General features: G+C 34.5%; 2 protein-coding genes and 1 non-coding gene across 3 annotated transcripts; 2 read left to right on the plus strand and 1 right to left on the minus strand.

The window, feature by feature from the left end:
* Window positions 1-1,794: 1,794 nt before the first annotated feature.
* On the plus strand, window positions 1,795-8,358 carry LOC107950509 (chaperone protein dnaJ GFA2, mitochondrial). Its single transcript, XM_016885368.2, has 18 exons — window positions 1,795-2,179; window positions 2,315-2,399; window positions 2,499-2,573; window positions 2,671-2,756; window positions 2,900-2,983; window positions 3,082-3,120; window positions 3,406-3,495; window positions 4,022-4,075; window positions 4,166-4,253; window positions 4,526-4,590; window positions 4,708-4,782; window positions 5,105-5,177; window positions 5,664-5,755; window positions 6,496-6,567; window positions 6,908-6,964; window positions 7,059-7,107; window positions 7,770-7,836; window positions 7,946-8,358. Exons 1-18 carry the CDS (start codon window positions 2,090-2,092, stop codon window positions 8,037-8,039), a joined length of 1,335 nt encoding a protein of 444 aa, XP_016740857.2. The 5' UTR covers window positions 1,795-2,089; the 3' UTR covers window positions 8,040-8,358.
* Window positions 8,359-8,815: 457 nt separating this feature from the next.
* On the plus strand, window positions 8,816-9,895 carry LOC107950517 (thylakoid lumenal 19 kDa protein, chloroplastic). The gene has a single exon (XM_016885381.2). It carries the CDS (start codon window positions 9,066-9,068, stop codon window positions 9,768-9,770), a length of 705 nt encoding a protein of 234 aa, XP_016740870.2. The 5' UTR covers window positions 8,816-9,065; the 3' UTR covers window positions 9,771-9,895.
* A 4,282-nt stretch (window positions 9,896-14,177) lies between these two features.
* Window positions 14,178-14,284, minus strand: LOC121205813 (small nucleolar RNA R71). The gene has a single exon (XR_005900886.1). It is a non-coding gene; the product is annotated as a small nucleolar RNA R71 (small nucleolar RNA).
* Between the last annotated feature and the right edge of the window lie 10,806 nt (window positions 14,285-25,090).

Raw genomic sequence — 25,090 nt, forward strand, 5'->3', positions numbered from 1 at the left:
TAAGGGATATTATGTTGAATATGTTTGATTTCAGATACGAATAGTAAATATTATAAATTAATTATATTTGATCTGTAAACTCTAATAATGCTTTGTAACCCTATTCCGGCGACTGATATGGGTTAGAGGTGTTACAAACTATGTAGCTTCCCTCTTGGTGGTGGGAGCATTTAAAGGTGCCACCCACCATAGGCTCATTTTTTTTTTACTTTGGAGGCATCCTCATCCTCTTCTCAACCATCTCAAAGGTCTCAACCTCCTTACTATGGTTACCTCTGGTTATCGGAGATGTAGAAAGATAAACTAAAAAGCTCAAAAATGAAAGCTTACCTTAAAAAGGCCCTAAATCCTAGCAAATAAAAAACAAAACAAGGAATGAGAACTAGAGATGACACGAACAATAAGAAATAACTTGAAGGAAATAAAGAACACTCAGAGAACTCATAAATTGTAGAGAATTGGAATGCTTTAAACACTTTGAGAAATCATAGAAAATCTAATGATTCACCTCTACTTACGATAGGGCACGTGTCCCTTAAAAGGATGCAAAAGCTAACTCCATCATTGGCGTCATTTCCCAATGGACAACTGTGGTACTTTACTATTAATGTATCTATTTTAGAACCTTTGGTGCATTCACAACGGGCAACTCTTGGTATGTCGACATATCTTCCCATTCATATGCTAAGGGCATTATCTATTGAGAGTTTGTTCGGTTGGTCTCAAGTAGGCCACTTTGTAACTTATAATCTTGACCAATGGCAATTGTTATACCCTTACTCCAGTAATGACATGTAGCAGAATAAAGGGCAGCTTGGCAATAGCTTAAGTAAGCACCTTTGACAGATGTAACCCATGGGTGGCCTTTTGCATGACCAAGAGTTTTCACGCCTTTTATGATGATCCTCTTTAACCAATCATTCATGACCAACCATTTGTGGATCCCACTCAAGCCAATTGAGAGACAACTTGTTGGAAATAGTCTACTTCTAGCTACCCACTATAAGCCTTTCATGTGTACCACTAAAGTGTAACAACTTCATATAATCTCAGCAAGGAAAGTGTTAGAGTAGGACCACACAATACTAAGCATAGGGATAATTGACATGCAACGAACCTGCCACCAAACCAACCACCCAGATAGGCCTACTATCTGTATTGTCTGTGACTTGACAGTACTAGATTGAAACCCTCCCTTATGTATACCTTGGAGTACGAGGAGTTGAGGATTATCCTTCTTTTCTAAGGAAAACCCTAAGTCTTCCAACCTTCTCCTTCCTCCTTGCTCTTCTTTCTTCCTCCTCTTTCAACTCCCTACTCTAGCTCTTGACCTGTCATAAGTGAACCGATCCTCCAGTCACCACACCTCCTCATTGTCTCCTTATTGATTCCTTGTATCAACAATTTTAAATTCATTTGATTTTGTTTATTTTTAAATTTGATTTTTTCATAATCTAAAAATAAAACATTGAATTTTTATATTATAAAAATATAAAATTAAAATTAAATTAAATAAAATAGATTTAAATTCAATTTCAATAATTATAGTTTTTATTTTTTTCATCTTATTAACAACGAATCAGGACTAAGATTTTTTAAATAATAAATGGACTGACGAATCAATTTTTATTTTTGAGTTCTCCTAGTCGGTCCTAATTTGAATTTTTCGTGTACATGAAAGAGAAAAGGCCCAAATGGTAAGGAAAATCCAGGAAGTCCATTTTCCCAACCAGATCAAGCAAGGTTTGAGGCTCCGGTCCTTATTATTACTCGCTTCACTTGCTGTTGTGTTCCCTACTTTACTGGGTCTGGTTGGGTGGGTGGTTCTCATTTTCCCCCCAATAAATTAACTATATATAAATTTCATAGGAAACAATAACAACCCTACCCCGCCACTGCTGCTGCACCCGGAGCCTAGAACCTTCCACCTCTCCTGCTTAACAGTCAAATTACCCACAATTTAGGGTTTTGTTAGGGTTTAATCAAAGTCTCAACTCTTTCATTCCCCCCCCAACCCCCCCAAAACTATAATCAATTTTATTTCGCTTCCGTTGTTACACACAGGGAGGGGCAGATAGTAAGGTCGCAAATGGTTGGGTCTAATGGCGTTAGGCTTATTCACTGCTTGCTTCGGCGTTCTCACTCCCTTTCTTCTACCCTTTTTCACCACCCAAATTCTGTACGTTCTCTCTCCCTCTCTCTCTCTCTCTTTTAATTCTAATTTTATCTGTTTTTTGTATTATTTTTCTGATTGCATAAATAAAAATTTTGGCTTTTCCTTGAACAATATTTTCTTCAATTGTAAATACGTCAGACTCTGATTTCTGGGGGTTCGAGGAGTTTCACAGGCGGACTTGGCAATCCCGTTAACGTTATTGGAAAACACACTCCTCAATATGGTAATATACCATCTCACCTTTTTACACTTTCTTTTTATTGTTTTGGTTGAAGTTTTACTTCTTTTAACGAGTAATGAATTGCATGCTTGTCAATGCCAGCTAAAACTAGAAACTGCTTGGTTTTTGGACCTTTTAATGTGAACTTGGGTGCAAAACGGCTAATTCATGGCACTGGTATTTTACAAGCTCCTTGTTTTTCATTTTATAAATTATCTCAGGGATGCATTACTGTTCTCTATCTCATACTGTGATCCTTATCTTCTGGGTTCAGCTCCTTTGTCCGCTAGGGATTATTATGATACACTTGGTGTAAGCAAGAATGCTACTGCATCTGAAATAAAGAAAGCTTATTTTGGGGTAATACTTTTTTCTTCTAGTTGTCTTTCTGTCAGCGGGCGTGTTAATGTGATGTCTTTTTGTTTGTCCTTTAGTTGTTGCTTCTGAACTCTATAATTTGTCATCCCTGTTTCTTGATTCAAAATTTTCTTGTTATTGTATAGCTTGCCAAAAAGCTCCATCCAGATGTAAATAAAGATGATCCTGAAGCTGAGAAAAAATTTCAAGAGGTTTCCAAGGCCTATGAGGCAAGTTTTTCTCGCCTGGATTGTTGACTTTTTTCTTGTTTACTTTGCCTTGGGGCTGAAGCTTGAAGGGAATTGCATTTTTGTTTGTTCTGTTGTAGGTTTTAAAAGACGAGAACAAGCGTGCAGAGTATGATCAGGTGTGGTATAAATTTATTTGTAAAATCTTTTTATTATTATCATTTTATCAGATGGAAAATGTTTTTAATAACCTTTCTGTTATTAGTCAATATGTTAAGCACAGAAGGCTAGAAAACAAATGTGATTTTACTGCTCAATTGATATGTACCTTGTTAAATTTATATCTGCAAAAGTGGATGTCCTTGATTCTAAACTGTTTCCTAAAAGGATTATGTACAAAAATACTTTTAACTTTTTATTTTCTGTAATCTTATTTCCTGCTGATTATGTGCAAAATTTTGTAGGTTGGCCATGAAGCATTTGAACAACAGCAAAATAATAGCGGCTTTAGCGAAGAGGATTTCAATCCATTCAAATTCCACAATTTTCATGATGTAATTTGCTTCTTTTAACATTTCTGGTTGGTTTTGGTTACATTTAGTCAAGGATATACTTTTTTAATTAGTGAATATAAAGCTTCTTGCAATGTTTTATCATCAATTATATTTGATTAGACTTGCTCCTTTTATGGTCTTCAATTCTAGGAAGAGCATGTTTTCGAGCATTTTTATTCCAGAAATTTGAGATATTTATGTGATGCCTAGTGTTGTCAAGGTGTGTGCCTGCGCCTTGCACCTTAGCACTAGACAGTGAAAAGACTCATTAACTGTAGTGCCATTGGATGATCTGATACTGTCAAGGTCAGTAGAAGCATAAACATAGGTGTTATATTTTTTAATTAGTATTATTGGGATTGGAGGCATCAGTGCCTGCCTGCCTGGTGGTTGGCATGATTTAATGTTCCTTAAAATAGAGTATAGTTGCTGGAGGGGTGAACGTGCCTGTCTGTAGGTTTCTTAGTACCGTCTATTTATTGTTTTTAATTCTTTAACACAATATTCTTGTATGCATGTTGGCCAGATATTCAACGTGCAGGATATATTCAGAAATCAAATGGGTGGTGAAGATATCAAGGTTGTCATCAATTTCAACTTCATGGTGATTATTATGTTTTTACTCAAATTTGTTTTTCTGAGGTGTCATGTGTGGTTTTCCATACTTTAGGTTGCAATTGAACTATCTTTTATGGAAGCTGTTCAAGGATGCAGCAAAACAGTGACATTTCAAGCTCCCGTGCTTTGTCAAGCTTGTGGTATGCCTTATCTTGCCTCTTAAACAATACTTTTTTTCTCATGTAATCTCTTCCATCTTGCAAAATGTTCTGAACTGTCATAACTGTTTTCTTTTTATCTTCTGGATTTCTCTAGGCTCCATACATTTATTTATTTATTTTTTAGAGAGAAAAAAGCTCTCTTGGATGCAGAAATGAGCAATATTTTTGAAAAGATTATGATATAATAACCAAATATATAATCCTATGTTGATGAGCTTATTTGGTCTCAAGTCATTTTCTTCATTTTTAAGGTGGAGAAGGAGTTCCTCCTGGCGTGAAACCTGAAAGATGCCGGCACTGTGGAGGCTCAGGCATGGTTAGTTTACTGGAAAAGAATTCTGCAAGCGCTCATAATTGTGGAGATACTCCTAATCATAGACGCAATGGAACTAGTTTGTCTCCTCCTTAACTTCTGGTTTTGTTGTTGTCTCAGTTATCTATCAACAAGGGCTTTATGAGTATTCGTTCTACTTGTCCTCATTGTGGTGGAAGTGGTCAGTTTGTATCGGTATGATATGCATCCAAGTTCTCTCACTTCTGATGAATTTCTTCATTTTTGGTTGTGATCGGTTTGCTTTTGTTCCTTTATGCTGTTTTTATTGAGGTTTTTAAAATATTATTGTTCTCCTCATGATTAACAGAAGTAATTAATTTTCTCATGAATTGGGTTTTATGATGATCCTCCTCTGGAAAAAATGCTCATGAGCAATTAATGTTGCTTTTTAATTCATGTTTTTATCACAAAGAACTTGTTCTATATTACTGTCTTCCTGTTTGATTTTTTGTTTTAGAATTGTCATTTGAAATATCTTTACTTTTGTTGGCACCAGAAGCTTTGCAAGTCATGCAATGGAGCTAGGTTAGTGAAAGGACCAAAAACAGTCAAATTGGACATAATGCCAGGTACTTTACAAAGTTAAATGTCTATTGTTGGTTGCTTTGGTAATAGTTTAACTTGTCATGTTCTGCATTATATCATTCATGGAGTTCTCTGTCTAGTCTCCTGCAATGTGGATAAGTGTGTTTTCCTTAAAAGCTGAAAATTCCTATGTGGAACTCATCTCACAGGAGCTTGCATCTAATGAGTAGGTTGAGCAAAATATTCACTTAAAACATCCTGCCTTTGATAGTTTTAAAAACATTTTCTTCTCCTTTTTTATGGGGACCAGAGAAAGTGCTGTTACTGATAACTTCATGTTTTATTAATCTTTTTCATGCTTCTTGACTAAAACAGTGCATTGAACAATCACATTTTCATTTTCAATGTCAGTACTAAAAACAACAAACTGATGTTACATGATGCTTTTTCATATCTATTATTCAAAGGCATGATCTTCTAGAATTTTGTTTTTATTATATGATTTACTCAAGGTTATGTCTCATTTTCAGGAGTGGATAACAATGAAACATTGAAGGTTTATGGAAGTGGCGGAGCTGATCCTGATAGAACTCATCCCGGGGATCTTTACGTAACCATAAAGGTAACCAGTTTAATTCTTGTCTGATATTTTGACAGTTCGCATAGTTTTCAAGTAAAGGAAAAGGTTGTAATTGTAGCCTTCTAAAAGCAGTTTATTCGTAATCTCCATACATGCCTTGTTTAAAATAGATGTTGAGTTCATTTGGGTGGGTGTGTTTGTAAGCTTAAAAAATGGTGAATGGTGGATGCAGTTGGCAAAGACGGTAGTACTGGTGGCCAGAGTAATACTCGTAAAACGATTGATGTACTGATAAAGAAAGCAGTGGTAGGGGCAACAATTTTAGAACTAGGCTTTAATGTAGACTTAAAAGATTGGTGATTGAATGTGGCACTCATATGGTAACACTAAGTGCCTGCTATTGGCCGAATCTGGTTATGCTTTAAATGTGGTAGCAATTTAAAGCAGTCAATATGGCGTGGGATAGGTTGTAGTAGGCATTAGTAGTCGAAGATTTGGATGTCATAAATGCTGTTTCAGATGGTTATGATAGAAAAATGAATTCAAATTATTGGCCGTCATTGCTACTGTGTAACCCCCCCCCCTTTTGTTCATTACCTTAGTCAGCAGGATTCTTTCAAATTACAAGTCCAACTCTTCACCCTTGAGCGAAATTTACCTTACCCTTCTTTTGTTAGTAGACTGTTCTTGGCCGTCTACCCTTGCAGTTGCTGATGCCCAACTGTCTTTGTTTTCCATTTCTTAAGGATTGTTGTCTTCATTAATCATGTTTATATTTGCAGGTCCGGCAAGACCCAGTTTTTCGTAGAGAAGGTGCCAACGTTCACGTGGATGCTGTTTTGAGTGTTGTTCAGGTAGAACTGGAATTTGAATATTTTTGAAATGACCTATTAAGTGGCTCACGTGTGGAGGTCTTTAGCAACGCCTTTATTTGATAGCTCAATAAAAAAATCACTTATCTTCTATGGCTTGTTTCTCTGCTTTAGATGGTCATACACTGTCAAATAACTTTGTTGGATTTTCTAACTGTGCATTTCTTTTTAAATCTTTTTAAGCAATGACTAAGGGGTTTGTTAACTCTGGGATTATATCCTATTGTTTGCTTCAGTATGCCTTTTGTATATGTCCTCCTGGTGAGACTGGTCCTTCTATCTGACAAATGAATTAATTTGATTTTTTTTCCCTTTTTTGCAGGCAATCTTGGGAGGAACCATCCAGGTCCCAACTCTTACCGGTGATGTTGTGCTCAAGGTTTGTTGGAAATTGTGTATGATTGTGTAAAGCTTAGAAAGGGACCTTTAATTTCTAGTTGAGGCTTCTAATCTATGTTGCTTTCAATTTGCAGGTCCGTCCTGGCACTCAACCAGGCCAGAAGGTTGTTCTAAAGAATAAAGGTATGGAAAAAAATCTGGGAATAAGATAGATATATATTTGGTTCCTTTTCCAAGTTGGTATAGAAAAAGAAATTCTCATTGATCTTTTAACTGTGGTCCATACTAGTAAATTAGTAATCTTACCTGACTTTGATATGTTTCTGAAAATGCCTTTCTCATGATAAACATAAAGGGCCTTATTTCATTAAATTTAGTGTAACCATTTTTTTGACTTGGGGAGGAATTTCAAAAGCCCCTCTTTGAGTAGGGATTCATGCACCTGCCATTTGATTCAAATGCCAGAGTGTATGTGTATTCATTTTTTCATGTTTCAAGAACTGCTTTTACCTATTTGAATGCATAAAATTTTCTAGTTTTGTCTTTTCACCTTTGAAAGTCTGGGATTAAAATTTTCTTTTCTCTTTTCTTTATAGGTAACTTTATTGTATTCTATTTTAATTTGCTTGAGTTGAATTCTGTTATTTAATTTCATTGATAAGTAAAAATGAGAACACTAAAAACTCAAAACTCTAAATTCTAGACCCCGGACCTTCTTTCATATATCTAAAATTTGAAATCTGTTGGTCTTCTTTTTCATGTGCAATTGAATCCCTCTTCCTATCGTAACTGTCTTTGATTTAACTTGCATTATCTTCGATATATTTGTGTATGTTTGTCAACAGGAATTAAAACAAGGAACTCATACTCATTTGGTGATCAATATGTGCATTTCAATGTTAGCATCCCAAAGTAAGTTTTATATGCCAAAAATTTCTGAAGTTGTTCCATCGTCCATCGAAATCCATGTTTCTAGGAGCATATTCGCAGTTGAAAGCAAATTTACTCGATTTATGTACAGGAATCTGACGGGAAGACAACGGGAATTAATAGAAGAGTTTGCTAGAGAGGAGCAAGGTGAAAGTGATAAACGTGCTGCTGGGGCAGCTGGCTGAGGAGACCAGAATGACCGTCAGTTTTTTTGCCGGGTTTCATCACAAAGATAAAGACGTTGAATATTATTACTAGTATAGCTCATGTTATTCGCAGTTGTTTAAATTTTACCAAGTAAATTTTGGATTTGCTTTTCATATATTTTATTTTATTTTTTTCACTCAAACGATGACAGCGAACCATCATTTTGAGACCAATGGGTGATATTGTATATGGTTTGTTTAGGCATAACATACAAGATGCCACTGCTGTATTATGGCGGATTTCCGAGTGGTATGCTGAAATTTTAATAATAGCATTGACCGTAGGTATTGGGAGAAAGTAGTTGTCAATTTATACACTACCATTTATATTGTTTTTAGTTTCTTTGTATATACTATGATGGTGGGTGAAGCCATCGGAAGTACAGGTTGAGAAAGCAGCATTATTTGAACCCTTGGCAGCCTGTAGTAATGGGCTTGATTTATGCAGTGCACTATAACCCACGAAGAAGTAATACGATGGAGAGGCTTAGCAATATGAATTAAGTTGATGACTAATAAAAAGATTTTTCTACACACACTTATATGTATCGGGGCTTTCTGCTACCAGGCGACAAGGATTTTAAGTAATAATATCTAAAAACAAAATATTGTATATTAAAAGAATTAAGAATATGGAAATCGAATGTCTAGCATTATGTAATTATTAATTCATTTTAAATAAGTTTAGGAGTTAATTAATGTGAAATAGGATAGAAAAATAAGTAAACATAAGTTAATCAATTAATTATAAAAAAAGGGTGTTTTTTAAAATTTGAACTAAAAAGAATAATAATTGGATTAAGTTGGTGATAGGTGGATGAGGAGATCCAGAAGTATATTAGAAATTTTACTTCCTCAAGTTGCATAATAATATTTGAACTAAAGAAATAAAAATATGTAAAATAAGAAAATTAAAACAAAAGTTGGGATAAGGAAAATCTTGGGACAGATAAATTAGTGTAAGGTTTAAAGACGAAAAGAGAACCACTCATCTCTCCAATTCCCATGGCAACCCTATCCTCTTCTCCATCTCCCTCCATTCTCTCTTCCTCCACCGCCAATCCTAAAACCCCTTATCTGAAACCGCCGCTCCTCTTCTTCCCCAAGCCTCTAACCACCGCTCTAACCACCGCTTTAGCCACCACCACCTTACTCCTAACCTCCCCTCCCTCCTCCATTGCCTCTGATTCATACAACGTCTACTACGGAACCGCCGCCAGTGCCGCCAACTACGGAGGCTACGGTGGAAACTCCGACAAGAAAGCCTCCGCCGAGTACGTCTATGATGTCCCCGACGGATGGAAAGAGCGTTTAGTTTCCAAAGTTGAAAAGGGCACCAACGGGACGGACAGCGAATTCTACAACCCCAAGAAAAGACAAGAGAAAGAGTACTTAACATTCTTGGCTGGGTTCAGGCAATTAGCCCCCAAAGACGTGATTTTGAACAACTTGGCATTATCAGACGTGGAGTTGCAGGATTTGATTGCCGGGGCCGACAGCTTGGTCTCCGAGGAGAAGAAAGACGAAAATGGACAGCTTTATTATGTGTACGAGATTGATGGAATTGGTAAGCATAGTTTGATTGCAGTCACTTGCGCAAAGAACAAGCTTTATGCTCATTTTGTCAATGCACCGGCGCCTGAGTGGAAACGCGATGAGGACACCTTAAGGCACATTCATGAATCCTTCAAGACTGTTGGATCATCGTAATTCACTCGTCTTTAGTCTTTTTGAGCCTTTCTTTCTCTTCCTCTCCTTCTCTGTCTCTTTTTATATATATGTATGAGGCAATGCCATTTTTATATATAAGCAAAGCTATTTTACATCTTTTTATATATATTTTGTTTGTTGCTCTACCTTCCTTTTTTTTTTATTGCAACATAATCTTTTCTGGATAAGCATAATTTTACCTTAAGTTTTGTTCACAATAGACCAGAACTGAGTGCAATTTTCTTTATGCGAGCTCCCCATTAATGAACAACATTATGACTTGTATATGTTACTTACAATTATACTAGTGCACAACACCTGAAAGAATTCAGCATTCATGGACATACACCATAGTTTTCACTCTCAAAGCTGTTGAGCACTTGAAAGGAATGTGTAATATTACCTAATTAATTACCCATTTCGTCTTTAAGTGAAATGTGTAATATTACCCCAATTAACTAATTTTAAGTTTGATGTTATATTGTCTAATATAAACCCAAACTGATATCATATTCTTTTCAAGATGAATAGTCATTCATTCATTTGGCATTCAGATTCAAGAACAAAGATAAACAAAGGTTCATAGATGAACCCCCACAAACGATCAATTGGCCAAAACAACAGAAACCATTAGACTAGATTAATTCAAATCCAAACAAAAACAAACAAATATAAAAACTCGTAAAGCGAAACAGGCCCAACTCTCATAACAGAGGCAACTTGTGGTCTAGCAATATTCTTCGAAAGGCAGGACGATGAGACATGTTTTCCATGAGCAATGAGCGGCGATTCAAGTTTATGTCATGGCAGGCTCAACGATTAATAGTTTTCTAAGTTGGTAAAGATACATGGAAGAACCTTTGGTTCGCTCTTTTTCCAATTCTTATTCAACACTTTTCCGGATTAATTATTGTCTAAAACCTAATTTACCCTTATACAAAAAAAATAAATGTAGCCCCAACACTAGTCCCAACCATTACAAATCACTCACCTAAAAACCTCACTTAAATCAAGTATAAACTCTCCAATAAAATGCCAAACACAAGAGTGTAGAAACACAAATAACCAGCTAAAAGCACTCCAAAGACACACCCAGTGTGTGCGGCACAACAACTTATTTATAGGCTAAATTTAATAGCTTCTTAAAGTAGTCTTGATAAAGTAAAATTCTAAATTATAATATGAATATCTTCTTGAATTATCTTTAATAATAATCCCAAAATGATGCAAAATTAATCTCCTTGAAAACAGTCAAGACAAGTGCAAAGGATAATCATAAGCTTTATCCACAAAGTCAAGTCGACCTCAACTTCTTCAAAAACTCCAACTTCGATTATGACTATGAGGCAAAATAAAACACGTCTTTAAAGTCCATTTGCTTTTGGGACATATGAAAAAACCCAAGTCAAATAAGCCAACAAATAAAACCACCTAGGTTTTCTCAACTTCTTGACTAATCAGATGTTTAAACAAGTGACTGATCAGGTTGGTCCTTACGATCTCCCTCTTTGACTTTTTGACAAAACATAAGCAAATGGTATATACTTCCCCTATCACTATGTCATCAGTACACAAGAGATACCAAATAAAACATTGAAATAAATCTCAAATTCATAAACCATAGTCAAGATAGAAATGAACTAGACTATACTAAAATCAACAAACTTACTCCCTCTTACTCTATGCTTTTGTTGTTTGTTTGCCTTGAGTTTATTCAAGGGGATGAGGTACTACCTTTTCCACGCAATGGAGCATGTTTGATTTTCAAAAAGTTTTCCATATTATCAACATGAGTTGCAACCTCATGTTTCATACGATCATCAATAATTTGCTAATCTTTATAACTCAAATGTGTCTGATCTTTTTTCACCCAAACTCACTTCACACCAAACTATCTTATTCTTGTTCTTGACTAAACAACTATCTAGACAACTGTTTGAAGAACTGTTGCACCATATTTAACTTCCTACAAGTCCTTTTTCAACTTGAAACAATAAGGCTTAATAAGGGCAACCTTCCCAAAGTAATGAAAAATCATTCTCTTTGTTTTATCATTCAAGTTCGTCTTGTTGCAAACATGTTGTCTAAGTGATGTTCTTTTCAATGTTGCAAAATTAGCTTAGACATGCATTGTTTTTCTCATCCTTTGATCTTTCATTAACTTATAGCAATAGAACCTAATGTGTCTAGCCTTTTGATATGTCATAATTCAGTGTAGCAGATTGAGCTAGTTTTCACACTTAAAGAGCCTGAATATAAACATTTTCATTACATTTTAGTTAAATTTCTTTAGTTTTACTTACACTCAATAAAATGTGCAAATTGAGTCTTTTATTGATCCTAAGGGTCGAATGAGGCCCAAGGGAGAGCTAACGTACTTTGTGAGTGTGCAGGAGACAATTAGAAGGCATTTTAGGACGATACTAAATGCTATGTTGCATCAAGGGAGGATTGATGTTGCAACATAGAGAACAAAATGAAGAAAACTTAAGTCTGCCTTCGATGTCGCGGCGCAGACTAAGGGTGTTGCGACATACCCCTGAAGATGGCTACAGAAGAGCATACTGGATGCTATGTCATGACACAAGTCTTAATGTGTAGTGACATCGACTCTGGGACAGAAATTAAACACAAAACAAGGGCATTTTGGTCCGCACAATCAAACTTAAAGCTCGAGAACTTCAGCTAACCTAGGGTTAAAGATGACGACCACCTAAAGGCTATAAATAGGCTTTTTTGGCACATGTTAAAGACACCTTTGAATTAATCTAGTTTCTTCCTTTATATTTAGTTTCATTTTCTTTCTTAGGTTTTTATAATTTAGTTTATTTGTTCGTTATTTTCTTTCAAGAGATCTGAATTGTGGAATCATTCAACTTTGTGGATTTACGCTAAATATCCATACAATCAGACTCTTTCATTTACTCTATCTTCTCGATTTAATTAGCATGCTTTCTCTTTATATTAAATATATATTGTTTATGAATGCCATAAGGAACTAATTCTTCTATGGTGGATTAACGAGTGGATGTGTGATCTATTAACTGTTTGTAGGGTTACTTAACAGATCGACTATTTAGGAAAGGGAGAATGTGAAACAAACCCTAGGTTTAACAACCTCGGGAAGTCATCAAGGTGGGAATTAACCCAAAATTGGTATTCTCCATCCGTGAACACCTTAACCCTAAATCAGTCTAGACTGTGAGATTAGAAGATAAGTAGTTTTTGCTAAGTCGTTATATTAGTGGAAGATCGAAAGATTCTGCTAGGGTAACGGCTATTTGATTGATGAGGAACCCGAAGTGACAGTTGATGGAAATTATTGAAATGAGCTAATCACCCATAATCAGATTTGATTTATTCTTCCTTTTTAATCTCATGAATTTTATCTTTTTATGTTGTTTTATTTTTATCATTATAAAAATCCCTAAAATCTTTTATTTTATATTCTTCGTACTATAATTGAATCTAAAGTACTAATTAGATCTTTTAGTGTTTAAGTTAGAATTGATCTAGCAGTCGCCTCCATTGGGTATGATTCTCAGAGTACTAATCCAATTCATTATAAAACTATATTACAACTAGATTCGTATACTTGTAGAAACTGCCGCATAATTCTATATTTTTTTTCAGTATTCACACTTTGGACGTTAGTACGTCCGGAGGCAGTCAATTTGTTGGTGCTGTTATCGATGAGGCAACGTTACTAGGTTAATTTAATTTTCTCACTTAATTAGAATAATTAGAAAATTTGTAAGTTATAGATATAATTTTGTTTTATTTCATTTATTGTTACTAATATTTTATTTCTGGGTTTAGTGTATGACTCGTAGTAGGGGCACACCTATTATAGTAGTCACAGATCCAAAGAGAATAATCTAAAGAAATCACCGGCAGCAATAGCAGATGCAAGATTTACCACCACTAGCTGTGGGTAACGTACAACGTGAAAATCCACTGCTTAATGACATTGACAATAATGCCTTAGGAAACCTACCAGCACCTCAACTTCCTATAAACATTCATATGGCTCGAAACAAAAGAACTTTAAGGGATTATGCCTTACCAAGTCTAGACATAGTTCAAAAAAATATAGCAATGCCGACAATTACAATTAATAATTTCAAGATAAAACCGACTATGATTCAAATGATCTAGAACAATCAATAGTTTAGGGGCACTATGATAGAAGACCCTAATCAACATTTAAAACGATTCCTTCAACTCTGTGATACTTTTAAGTATAATGGGGTCATTGATGACGCTATTTATTTTCGATTTTTAACCTTCTCCTTGGCTGATAATGCTTTTTCTTGGTTAGACTCGCAGGTACCAGGGTCTATCAAGACATGAGATGAACTCGCTGGAAAGTTCTTATAGAAGTTTTTCCCAATTAGCAAAGTAGTACAACTAATAAGAGAAATTGTTGTTTTTAGACAAATGGAGGGAGAAAGTTTCTATGAGGCATGAGAATGATTCAAAATGTTGATTCAAAAATTCCTGCACCATGGATTTCCTGAGTGGATGCGATTATAGGTGTTTTATAATGGGCTAGATGCAAATGCACGATCTGGATTAGACGGAGCAGCAGGAGGAGCCCTTATAAACAGAATGTATGAGGATGTGTACGAGATCATCAAGAATATGACACTAAACTCTTGCCAATTGCCAATTGAATGCTTCACATATAGTCAGAAACCCGCTACAGTAAAAGCTATCCAAGAGGATGATAAATATCAACAATTAGTGGATATGTAACACCCTAATCCCGAATACAGAGTATTCGAATACTAAGATGCTACATCAGGTCATCGGAACAACCTAGCAAAATTTTCAAATAATTTAAAATATTGAAATACATTTTATATAAGAGACCATACATAGTTATACTGAAAATAGTAATAAAAATAGTTATACAAAATATGTGGAGCTCCAATATCATCATATATCAAAATAGTCAAAATAAAAAAAATGATAAATGAGTTACAAACCTACAAAAAAAATACAAGTAAGGCCTTAGGAATACAATGCCCACTAAAAGATAATGTACTGTACTCTGAATACGTGATGCTAGGAATCTCTCGTCGATGATGTTCCTCGGACACGAACAAAAGTCTACAAATATGAACATTAAGACAATTTGAAGGCTGAGCTTTGTAGGCTCAGTGGTACACCAAAAATCTACCATACTTCAAGCAATTTATAAATATAAGCATGCAAATCAAATGTACACATAGAAACATGACATGAGTATCGAATAATTAAATCATGAGTCACTAAATCTACATAACCAAATCACTTGCATATCAAACTTGTCAAACTTGTTAGAGCGCACAAACTACTCAAATAATCGAGTATCTGGATGGTCCCGTGCCATTCAAGGCCGTTAGTCAAATAATCCCAGGTGTCCGTAAGGTTTTCTGGAGTGCCACTCATGGCCGCTAGTTAGGTTAGAGCCCGAAGGCTGAGCGTGAACAAAGCATCAAAAATATAATCACAAAAATACAACCATCACATTTGAGTCTCATACTCATTTCAACTTGCTTATCCTTCCAGCTAAAATATTAACTAATGAGATGTGACAGTCTGCTACCTTGACATTTCGACCTTTCCACATTTAAAAATTAATAACTCTTAATATATAATTCTAAATGAGCAATATTGTTTTAAACGAAACTAGACTTCTGCACGATTATAGAGATATAAGGCTCACTCTCTATTTTCTATTATGAAATTTTTGGTGATTTTTCAAAGTCACTGCTAAATCTGTTTTATAAAAATTCTACTGCCAGATTTTTATGACCTTTTAATACTAAAAAATTTATATCTTTTCAAATACAAATTGAAATTGATCTCTATTTGTTCTAAACGAAACTAGGTTGACTCACGGTTACAATGATGTATAGGTCACTTCTTGATTATTTTTACAGAATTTATGGTGAATTTTTAAACTTACTGTTCATGTAATAATTTGTTTCTGGCAGATTTCACAACTAAGTTTTTTAGCTTTATTTTAAATCATCCAAACATGATTTTCACCCAAAGACATATAACATGCATGCATTATCACATGAGCATCATATTTATGACTTATCAAGAAGCATAGGAGAGTTAGAGGATACCACCTTGATGGAAAAACACCAACAAAGTTTCTTGCCTAACTTTCCACCACTTTGCCTTTGCCCTTACCTTTAAAAGATTCACCACCCTTTTTAACTAATAACCATGTAACACATAAGATTCCCCCACCCCCCCTAAAAAAAAGTTTTAATAGGATGAAAAAATACATGCTTTAAAAAAATAATATATGAGAAGATGGTTAAAGACTTCTTCAAACTCAAACCCTCCCAAACACCCAAACACCTCCACCTTTATCCTTGATGAACATAGATATTTTTTTTCCATGGAACTTTAAAAAAAAAGCTAGATCAAGGCCCTTACATTCTTTGAGATTTTGGAGGATGAAAAATGGTGAGAACTCACTCAAATCCCTCTCTTCCTACACGGTTTGCTAAGAGAAATAGATAGAAAGAAAAAAAAAATTGAAAAGAAAAAAATAGTGTGATTATAACATAGGGAAAAAAGGGGACAAATCCACTTTATCCCATACCTCAATTTGCCAAACCATCTTTTCCCACTAATTGGGAGAAGACTTTTATTCAAAAATAGTAAAATTACCATATTAGCCATCCATATTCCCTCTACTTCACACAAGTTTCCAAACATCCTTCATTTCCTATAAAAAAGGTCCAAAATCCACCCAAATTATATCCAACAAAACCCAATCCTAAAATAAATTTATCCATCACCAACCTAGGTCAACGCTTGAATGTTGACTTGAGAATTTGGGGTCGTTATAGGCTAGACTTAAATATATCGAATCAACTTCTACACCGTCTATGTATAGGGGAGACAATCTGCTCTTCTACTATATCAACAATTTAGTTAAGGATGTAAATCATGTCGGGAACAGAGGTGGAAACCCTTATTCGAATACATATAATCTCTGCTGGAGAGATCACGAAAATCTAATATGGGATGGGGAATCAAGGAACATATAATAATTTAAATCAAGTTAAAAACACTAACTATAAACCTCCTTATTTGTAAAAACCCCAGGACAGGGTCAACGCAAATGACCATATTGTAGTTGGACAAAATTGAGGAAGAAACTCAATCATGAGAATTGATGTCAAACAGGTGTAGTCTGTATGCACCAATTCAACAAAAACATTGACTAAACTCGAAGATCAAATGAGCCAATTGGTGAGCATGATGGGTGACATTAAGAGACAAATTGACACAGGTATTCCCAGCAACACGGAAGATAATCCTCGGAGAAAAGTTAAGGTGCATGTGAAAGAAATTGTACTCATGTCGGGCAAAGTAGCGAGTAGCCCAAAAACCATTACTTCAAAAAACATTGTAGAGAATAATGACGATCATCAAGAGGTATCCCTAGAAGCAGAAAATGAGCTAGAGTTAGAGGAGGTAACCACACCGGTAGCTGAGATAGAGAAAGAAGTAACTAAAAATTCTGCCGGTACAAAAATCCCATTCTATTTGAGACTAGAAGAAAAGCAATGGGGGGGATGAGGATGAATTTGTAAGTTTCCTAAACCTGTTTAAAACATTGAATGTTAACCTACCTTTAATTGAGTTATTGAAAAAGTTCCAAAACACGCCAAAATTTTTAAAGGAGAAGAGGGTTAGCGTAAGAAAATTAATGTAGGAGAACAAGTTACTTTAAATGCTTCTTGTAGTGTGATTATTTCAAGATAGGTACCTCAAAAATTGAATTACTTGGGGAGTTATACTATTCCCATAGAGATCGGAAGTATTCACTTTAATAGAGCTCTATGCGATCTAGGAGCTAGTATTAATTTAATGCCTTTATGAATTTTTGAAAACTTGGGTTAGGGGATCTAAAAACTATTCAAATAACATCACTATTGGCTGACAGGTCTTTGGTACATCCAAAAGATTATTGGAAGATGTGTTAGTTAAAGTACGATGTTTTATTATCCCCACAAATTTTATGGTACTTGATTTTGAAGAAGATCATGATATACCGATCTTATTAGAAAGACCCTTTTTATCCACATTGAGATCCACCATTGATTTAGAAAAGAATGAATTAATTATGAAAATTAATGGTGAGACTGAAACTTTTAAATGTGGCCACCAATCAAGTGATGAAGATAATATGAAGTTAGGGGAACAATGTAAATAATTATTATTTATTTCTAATGTCCCCGAGTCAAGGGACACACTTCCTTTTATGCATGCAGAAAGAATAAACAAAGTTTAAGGAAAGAGAAAAATGGAAGTAGGTGGAACGACAAGATGGAAGATGGACTAATACTGATTAAACAATGAAATCCTCTATCAGTGAATTGGTGACACTGTCGAATGAATTTGGTAGTAAAACTTAAAATTTAGTTGAATTGCTTCTTAACTTTTGCAAATTATTGTATATGTAACTAATCACGTAGTTTATATTTTAACTTTTATTTGATGTAGGTTCATCTCTAAACTGAAACATCCTTGAAGTTAGAGGTTTTGAGCCAAAATAGAGTCAGTGTCGTGACATCGCCCAGTGAGTCGCGGCATAGTAGGTAGTTTCCTTCAGACCTTTAAGCTGCAGGGTGAGTCGCGATATCGAACCCCAATATCGCGACATAGGCAGTTTTCCAGGGATGTTGTGACACGAAACCCCTTTGTCGCAGCATCGCTGTAATTTTCTCCAAGCTCGACTTGACTCAATTGCACAACCTGACGGAATAATATTCATTCAACCCGATTTTTAACCCTTTAAAACTCTATTTTGAACTTAAAATCATACTTATTTCTAATTAAAACACCTCTTAACCCTTAATCCCCCAAACTTTCTCAAATCTATCAAAACCTCTTAAACTCTAAACCCGTAATTTCTTAAACATTCTAGTTATTCTTTGCAAACTCTTCGACCATATTTGAGGCAACAAGTAACTGGAACACCGCGGAAAAGCAAGAAACTCAAATGAGCTTCAGTTATATATTAAGGTTAAGAGTTTCTAAATTCAATTTTTTTTACTGTTTGCTTAGTATTGTATTATGATTGAAATATCACGCCTTTTAGAAAAGTTAGAAGAACCAATGAATCCGAACCATCGATGGATCCAAACCCTTCTAATTTTGCAAACCAGGATATTGGGAAATATTTTACGAAACTTCAAGGAAAAACCTTTTATCCAAGAGAGGGGATTTGATTCATTAAAGGTTTTATGTAAGGAAATATGACCTTTAGTTAGATATCATAGGTGAGAATATTTTTGGACAATTTCAAAAGAAAATACCGTAGTTCCTATTGTTCAAGAGTTTTATGCGTCTTTATGGGACCATGAGTCAAGAAATACTGAAGGCCGTATGTGGGATATGGTACTTGTGCGAGGGAAGGAAGTGCGAGTAACCCCTCGAATCATTTGTAATTTTTATAATGCTCCATATTATGAGAATGATTTCGTTGATGAAATTGATCTAGAATACTTTCGAGATATAGATATGGATAGTATTATAAACTTCTTGACTAAAAGAAGGGGTGAATGGAAATATCGCGCAGGTGCCAATATCCTAGTATCCTTTCATCAAGCGATCATGTTTCCTAATGCTAAAATATGGATCCAATTTGTATGCACAAAAATCGTGCCTGCTTTAAATGTTTCTAACGTTAAACTTTTAGAGTAGTGTTATTCTATGCTATTTTGCAAAAAAAGTAGGTATGTATCGGTAAATAGATTCATCAGAATATGAGAAGATGCATTGGTAGCCAGAAGGTGGGAGTCTTCTTTCCCCACTTAATGACATCATTATGCAAAAAGGCGAGTGTACCTATGACATTCACTGAGCAGTCGCTAAAATCGTCCAAAAGTATTTATGGCGACATCTTGTTCCAACAGTACACAAAATTGCAAGCCAAACAAATAAAGGATTGAAACAAGTGACAATAGGAAGTGATGGCTACACTGACTCCAACACAAAGGTTGATACGAGCTTAACAAGATATTCGTGAAAGTAGTCATCCAAAACTTGATTGGATGATACAGTGGATGCAAGAGTTGGGACCAATATTCGTAGAATTTGCAAGGCAAAATAACATCTGGGTCCTCAATTACACACCTGACATGTTTGGGCCGACAAAGCAGAGCAAGAAGAACTGCATGAAAGCGATGATGGAGGAGAAAACGAGGAGAATGATAAGAGTAAGGAGATGGATGAGAAGGACAATTGAACTATTTTATTTTTATAAAGACTTGTATTAATTATTGATTTTAATTTAGACTTTGTAGGAGTAGGAATAATAAATAGATTTTTTGTTTTGTTGCACTTTGTTAAGTTTTCTATGTAAGAACCCAACACAAATGAGACACAAACAATTCGAGCTAACACGATCAAAGGAGGAAGCACCTACCATTAGCAATTGGAATGACTATGATCAATCGGGTTAATTCCTTCATTATCTATTTATGGGCTACACATTGAGGAAAATGTGTCAACTAAAGTATGCATATATGGGATAGCATAGAAAATTTGCTTCAAGTTTTTACATTTTCTAAGATTTTTCTTATCTTTTATGTGCTTGAACTTGTAGAAATACAAGTGATTCGTTAGGAACATGTACATAGGTTGCTTGTGTTTATGAATAAATTTGGCATGATGATAGGTGATTTTAAACTTTTGATTGTTAGGCTACTAAGTTCTATATGTTACACTATAAATAGGTATTAAGCAATCAACTATACCAAGTGATATAGAAAATACAAGGAAACGAGCATGCTAGTACGAATAATAAATACTTGAATTTGTATTTGTTTGGTTGATTAAATTTGTGCATGTTGAGAGATTTAGGGATGACCTAAGGCATTGTTTGGAACACATCCAGAGTTAAAAAGCTATCCTAATTATAAATTCACCTTTAGTACCAATTTTTGAGCCCGTGACACTTTTTGATAAACCACATTACAAGCCTTGAGCCTGAAAATGTCAATTTCTATTTGCCTTTGTTCATTGGTCTTGCACTGTATGATTATAAACATTTGACTATACGTATTGAGCATTAAATAGATAATCATGATGGAGTTTGTAAAAATATGTGAAAAAAGGAAAGACTAGTATGATATGAGAATTATTGGTTAGCCTGAAAGTGCAAAACAAGAAGAGAAATCCAAAAAGAAAATCCATACGAGTAGAAAAAGTACATGAAAAGCTAAAAAAATTCTTGAGTGAGAAAAATTGAAAAAGAACTGTGAAAAAGTCACAACAATAGAAAAAACTCGTTCATTAGTGCACCGAAACTTGTAGGCTAGCCGTAGTTACTATGTCATGTTATGTTTTCCTATATAAAGAGAAAAAGAAAGTGAGAGAAGGAGAAATAAGACAGTGAACGGGTAAGGGTCACTAAGGGGGAAGAATATAGATCAATACGATGTGCCAAACTATTTTTTTGTGTGTAACCCTTTTGATGCTTACTGTCTTAGAATTTCATACATGTCCTAAGCTTCAAAACATTACAAGCCAAAAAATTCCTATGTGACCTAAATATCCTTATACATGAATGGACATCATACTAATTATGCGCATCAACTACTATTTGTATTCTACTCGGATAATCAAAGTACTTGTATGATTTGTTGATGGATTTCTATAGGTGAGACCCTTTAATACTTGTATATTTTGTAACATACTGAACATAGATGCTTGAAGTCAAAGGTGGTAAGTCAACTATTCATCATGTTGAAGTTGTTAGTAAGCTTGAAATGCCTAAGTCATATGCTCCGAAGTCAATACTTGTATTATATTTGCTCAAGGGTTGTCATGTTCATTTGCCATCTTTGTTTATGTTGCTTGAGGACAAACAATGACTTAAGTGTGAGGGAGTTTGATTTGTCGTAATTCAGTGTAGCGGATTGAACTAGTTTTCACACTTAAGGAGCTTGAATACAAGCATTTTCATTACATTTTAGTTAAGTTTCTTTAGTTTTGCTTACATTTAATAAAATGTGCAAATTGAGTCTTTTATTGACCCTAAGGGCTGAATGAGGCCCAAGAGAGAGCTAACGTACTTTGTGAGTGTGCAGGAGACCCTCATAAGACATTTTAGGACGATACTGGACATTATGTCACAACATAGAAGGACTGATGCCGCAACATAGGGAACAAAATGAAGCAAACTCAAGTCTACCTTTGATGTCGAGACACAGATTGAAGGTGTCGCGAACAAGTCCTGATGTGTCGTGACTTCGACTCTGGGATGAAAATTAGACACAAAGCAAGGGTGTTTTGGTCTGTACAATCAAACTTAAAGCTTAAGAACATCAGCTAATATAGGGTTAAAGACGACGACCACCTGAAGACTATAAATAGGCTCATTTGGCACATGGTAAAGACACATTTGAATTAAACTAGTTTCTTCCTTAGTATTTAGTTTTGTTTTCTTTCTTAGGTTTCAATAGTTTAGTTTATTTGTTTGTTGTTTTCTTTTAAGAGAGCTGAATTATGGAATCATTCAACTCTGTGGATTTACGCTTAATATCAATACAATCAGGCTCTTTCATTTACTCTATCTGCTTGATTTAATTAGCATACTTTCTCTTTAAATCGATTATATATTGTTTATGAACGTCATGAGGAACTAATCTTTCTATAGGGGAGTAGTGAGTGGAGTTATGATCTGTTAATTGTTTTGTAATGTTATTCAATGGATCAGCTATTTGGGAAGGGGAGAACGTGAAAAACCCTAGGTTTGACAATCCCAGGAAGTCATCAAGGTGGGAATTAACCCAAAATTGGAATTGTCCATTTGTGAACACCTTAACCCCAAATCAGTCTAGACTGTAAGGCCAGAAGATAGGTAGTTCTTGCTGACTTGTTATGTTAGTGGAGTATCGAAAGATCTTGCTAGGGTAGAGACGAGTTGACGGACGAGGAACCCGAAGTGACAGTTGATGGAATTACTGTAGTGAGCTAATCACCCATAATCAAATTTGATTTATTCTTCCTTTTTAATCTCTTGAATTTTATCTTTTTATGTTAATTTATTTTTATCATTATAAAAACTCTAAAAATCCTTTATTTTATATTCTTCGTACTATAATTGAATCTAAATTACCAATTAGATCTTTTAGTGTTTAGGTTAGAATTGATCTAGTGGTTGCCTCTCTTGGGTACGATCCTTGGAGTACTCACCTACTCCGTTGTAAAACTATATTACAACTAGACTCATTTACTTGTGGATATCACATCGTAATTCTATATTTTTTTGTAGTATTCATACTCTAGACGTTAGTACGTCCGGAAGCGGTCAAGTTGTTGGTGTCGTTGTCGAAGAGGCAACATCATTAGGTTAATTTTAATTTTCGAACTTAATTAGAATAATTAGAAATTTTTAAGTTATAAATACGATTTTGTTTTATTTCATTTATTGTTACTAATATTTTATTTCTGGGTTTAGTATATGACTCGCAGTAGGGGCACATCTATTGTAGCAACAACAAATCTAGAGAGAATAATCCAAAGAAATCGCCGACAGCAATAGCAGATGCAAGATCCACCACCACTAGCTACGGGTAATGTACCAAGTGCAGTGGTGAATCAGGGGGCTGGCTGTGGCCCCGACCCCCCTAAAATTATAAAAAAATATTTATTATTTAGCCTCTTAATATTTAGAAACTTTGGCCCCCATTAAATTGTTGTTTGGCCCCTCTTTCCAACTTTGAACATTAAAAAAAAATCTTTTTTTTCCATGTAATATATTTTAACTTTTTAAATTTAAATATTTATATAATATAATATTTTAATCAACATTAATATAATATTAAATGTAATATTGATATATTTCCAACTTTCTATTTTTAGATGATAGTTGTTCACTTTTTAATATAACATTAAATGTGAATGTAGGTTAAAATTCAATTTGTTAAATAGTGAAAAAGAAGTATCTTTTCCTATTTCTATTAACAACTGTTGTTATCAACGTTTGTCCTTCAAACGCGACATCGAGTTCATCTTCTAAGTTTCTTTTTTCATATTTTTACAATTTTACAATTCTTTTTATTGTGTTTTAAAGTTTATAGTTTAATTTTTTTATAGATTTTTTTATCTTTTAAGATATTGTAGTTATGAAGTCGAAAACAATTGATTCATTTTTTTAAAAGAAAGTTATAGAGACAACACAATCACCTTCAGAAGCGTCACAAATTGAGGTACCACCTTCATCGTTTGCTCCTTTAAACTCTAATGCTTGTCCTTCTAACATTCCTACAGTTGAAGATGAGGCACTTGATTTGTTTAACTTAGAATGTGAACCCGGGTTATGTAAGCAAATATATGAGTATCCAGTTAATATGCGTGATGAAATTTGAAGAGCTTATATTAAGGCTGGACCATATCAACCTATTCTTTTAGAATATCCCGTTTCCAATTCAAAAAAGCATCATCGTTATTTTCAACCATCATGGTTTAAAAAATTTTCCTAGTTAGAATATTTAAATTATAAAGATGCAGTATTTTGTTTTCTTTGTTTTCTTTTTAATAGCAATCCAAGTAGTCGTTTTGGGTCAACTGCATTTACTCATAGTGGTTTTAATAATTGGAAAAAGATACACGATGGATGCAATTGTGCTTTTTTGACACATATGGGAAAGATCAGAATTTATTGCATAACAATGCACAACGAGCTTATGCAGATTTAATGAATCAAGCTCAACATATTGAAGTATCACTTGATAGATAAACAACACAACAAATTGTAGCTAATCGTCTACATTTGAAAACTAGTATAGATGTTGTTTAGTGGTTGTCATTTCAAGGGTGTGCTTTTAGAGGTTATGATGAAAGTTAGGGATCAAAAAATTGTGGGAACTTTCTTGAATTGTTATCACTATTAGCATATATAATGAGAAATTTGAAGATGTTTTGAAAAGTGCTTCACAAAATGCTAGTTATACTTCTTCAACAATACAAAAAGAGATTTTGCAAATTTATGCCAGTAGAGTTCGAAATGTAATTCGTGAAGAAATTGGCGATAGAAAGTTCAACATTATTGTGGATGAAGCGAGAGTAGAAAGTTCAACATTATTGTGGATGAAGCGAGAGACGAGTAAAAAAAGAGAAAATGAAAATTATTTTGAGATTTATTGATAAACAAGGACAGGTAAAAGAACGGTTTTTTAATATAGTCCATGTTAAAGATATTACATCATTGACTTAAGAATGTGGCTTTTAATGTTCTTTTGCAACATAGTTTTGACATACAAAATATCGGAGGTCAAGGCTATGGTGGA

This window comes from Gossypium hirsutum, chromosome A08 (genome assembly GCF_007990345.1).
Source record: "Gossypium hirsutum isolate 1008001.06 chromosome A08, Gossypium_hirsutum_v2.1, whole genome shotgun sequence".
Lineage (NCBI taxonomy): Eukaryota > Viridiplantae > Streptophyta > Magnoliopsida > Malvales > Malvaceae > Gossypium > Gossypium hirsutum.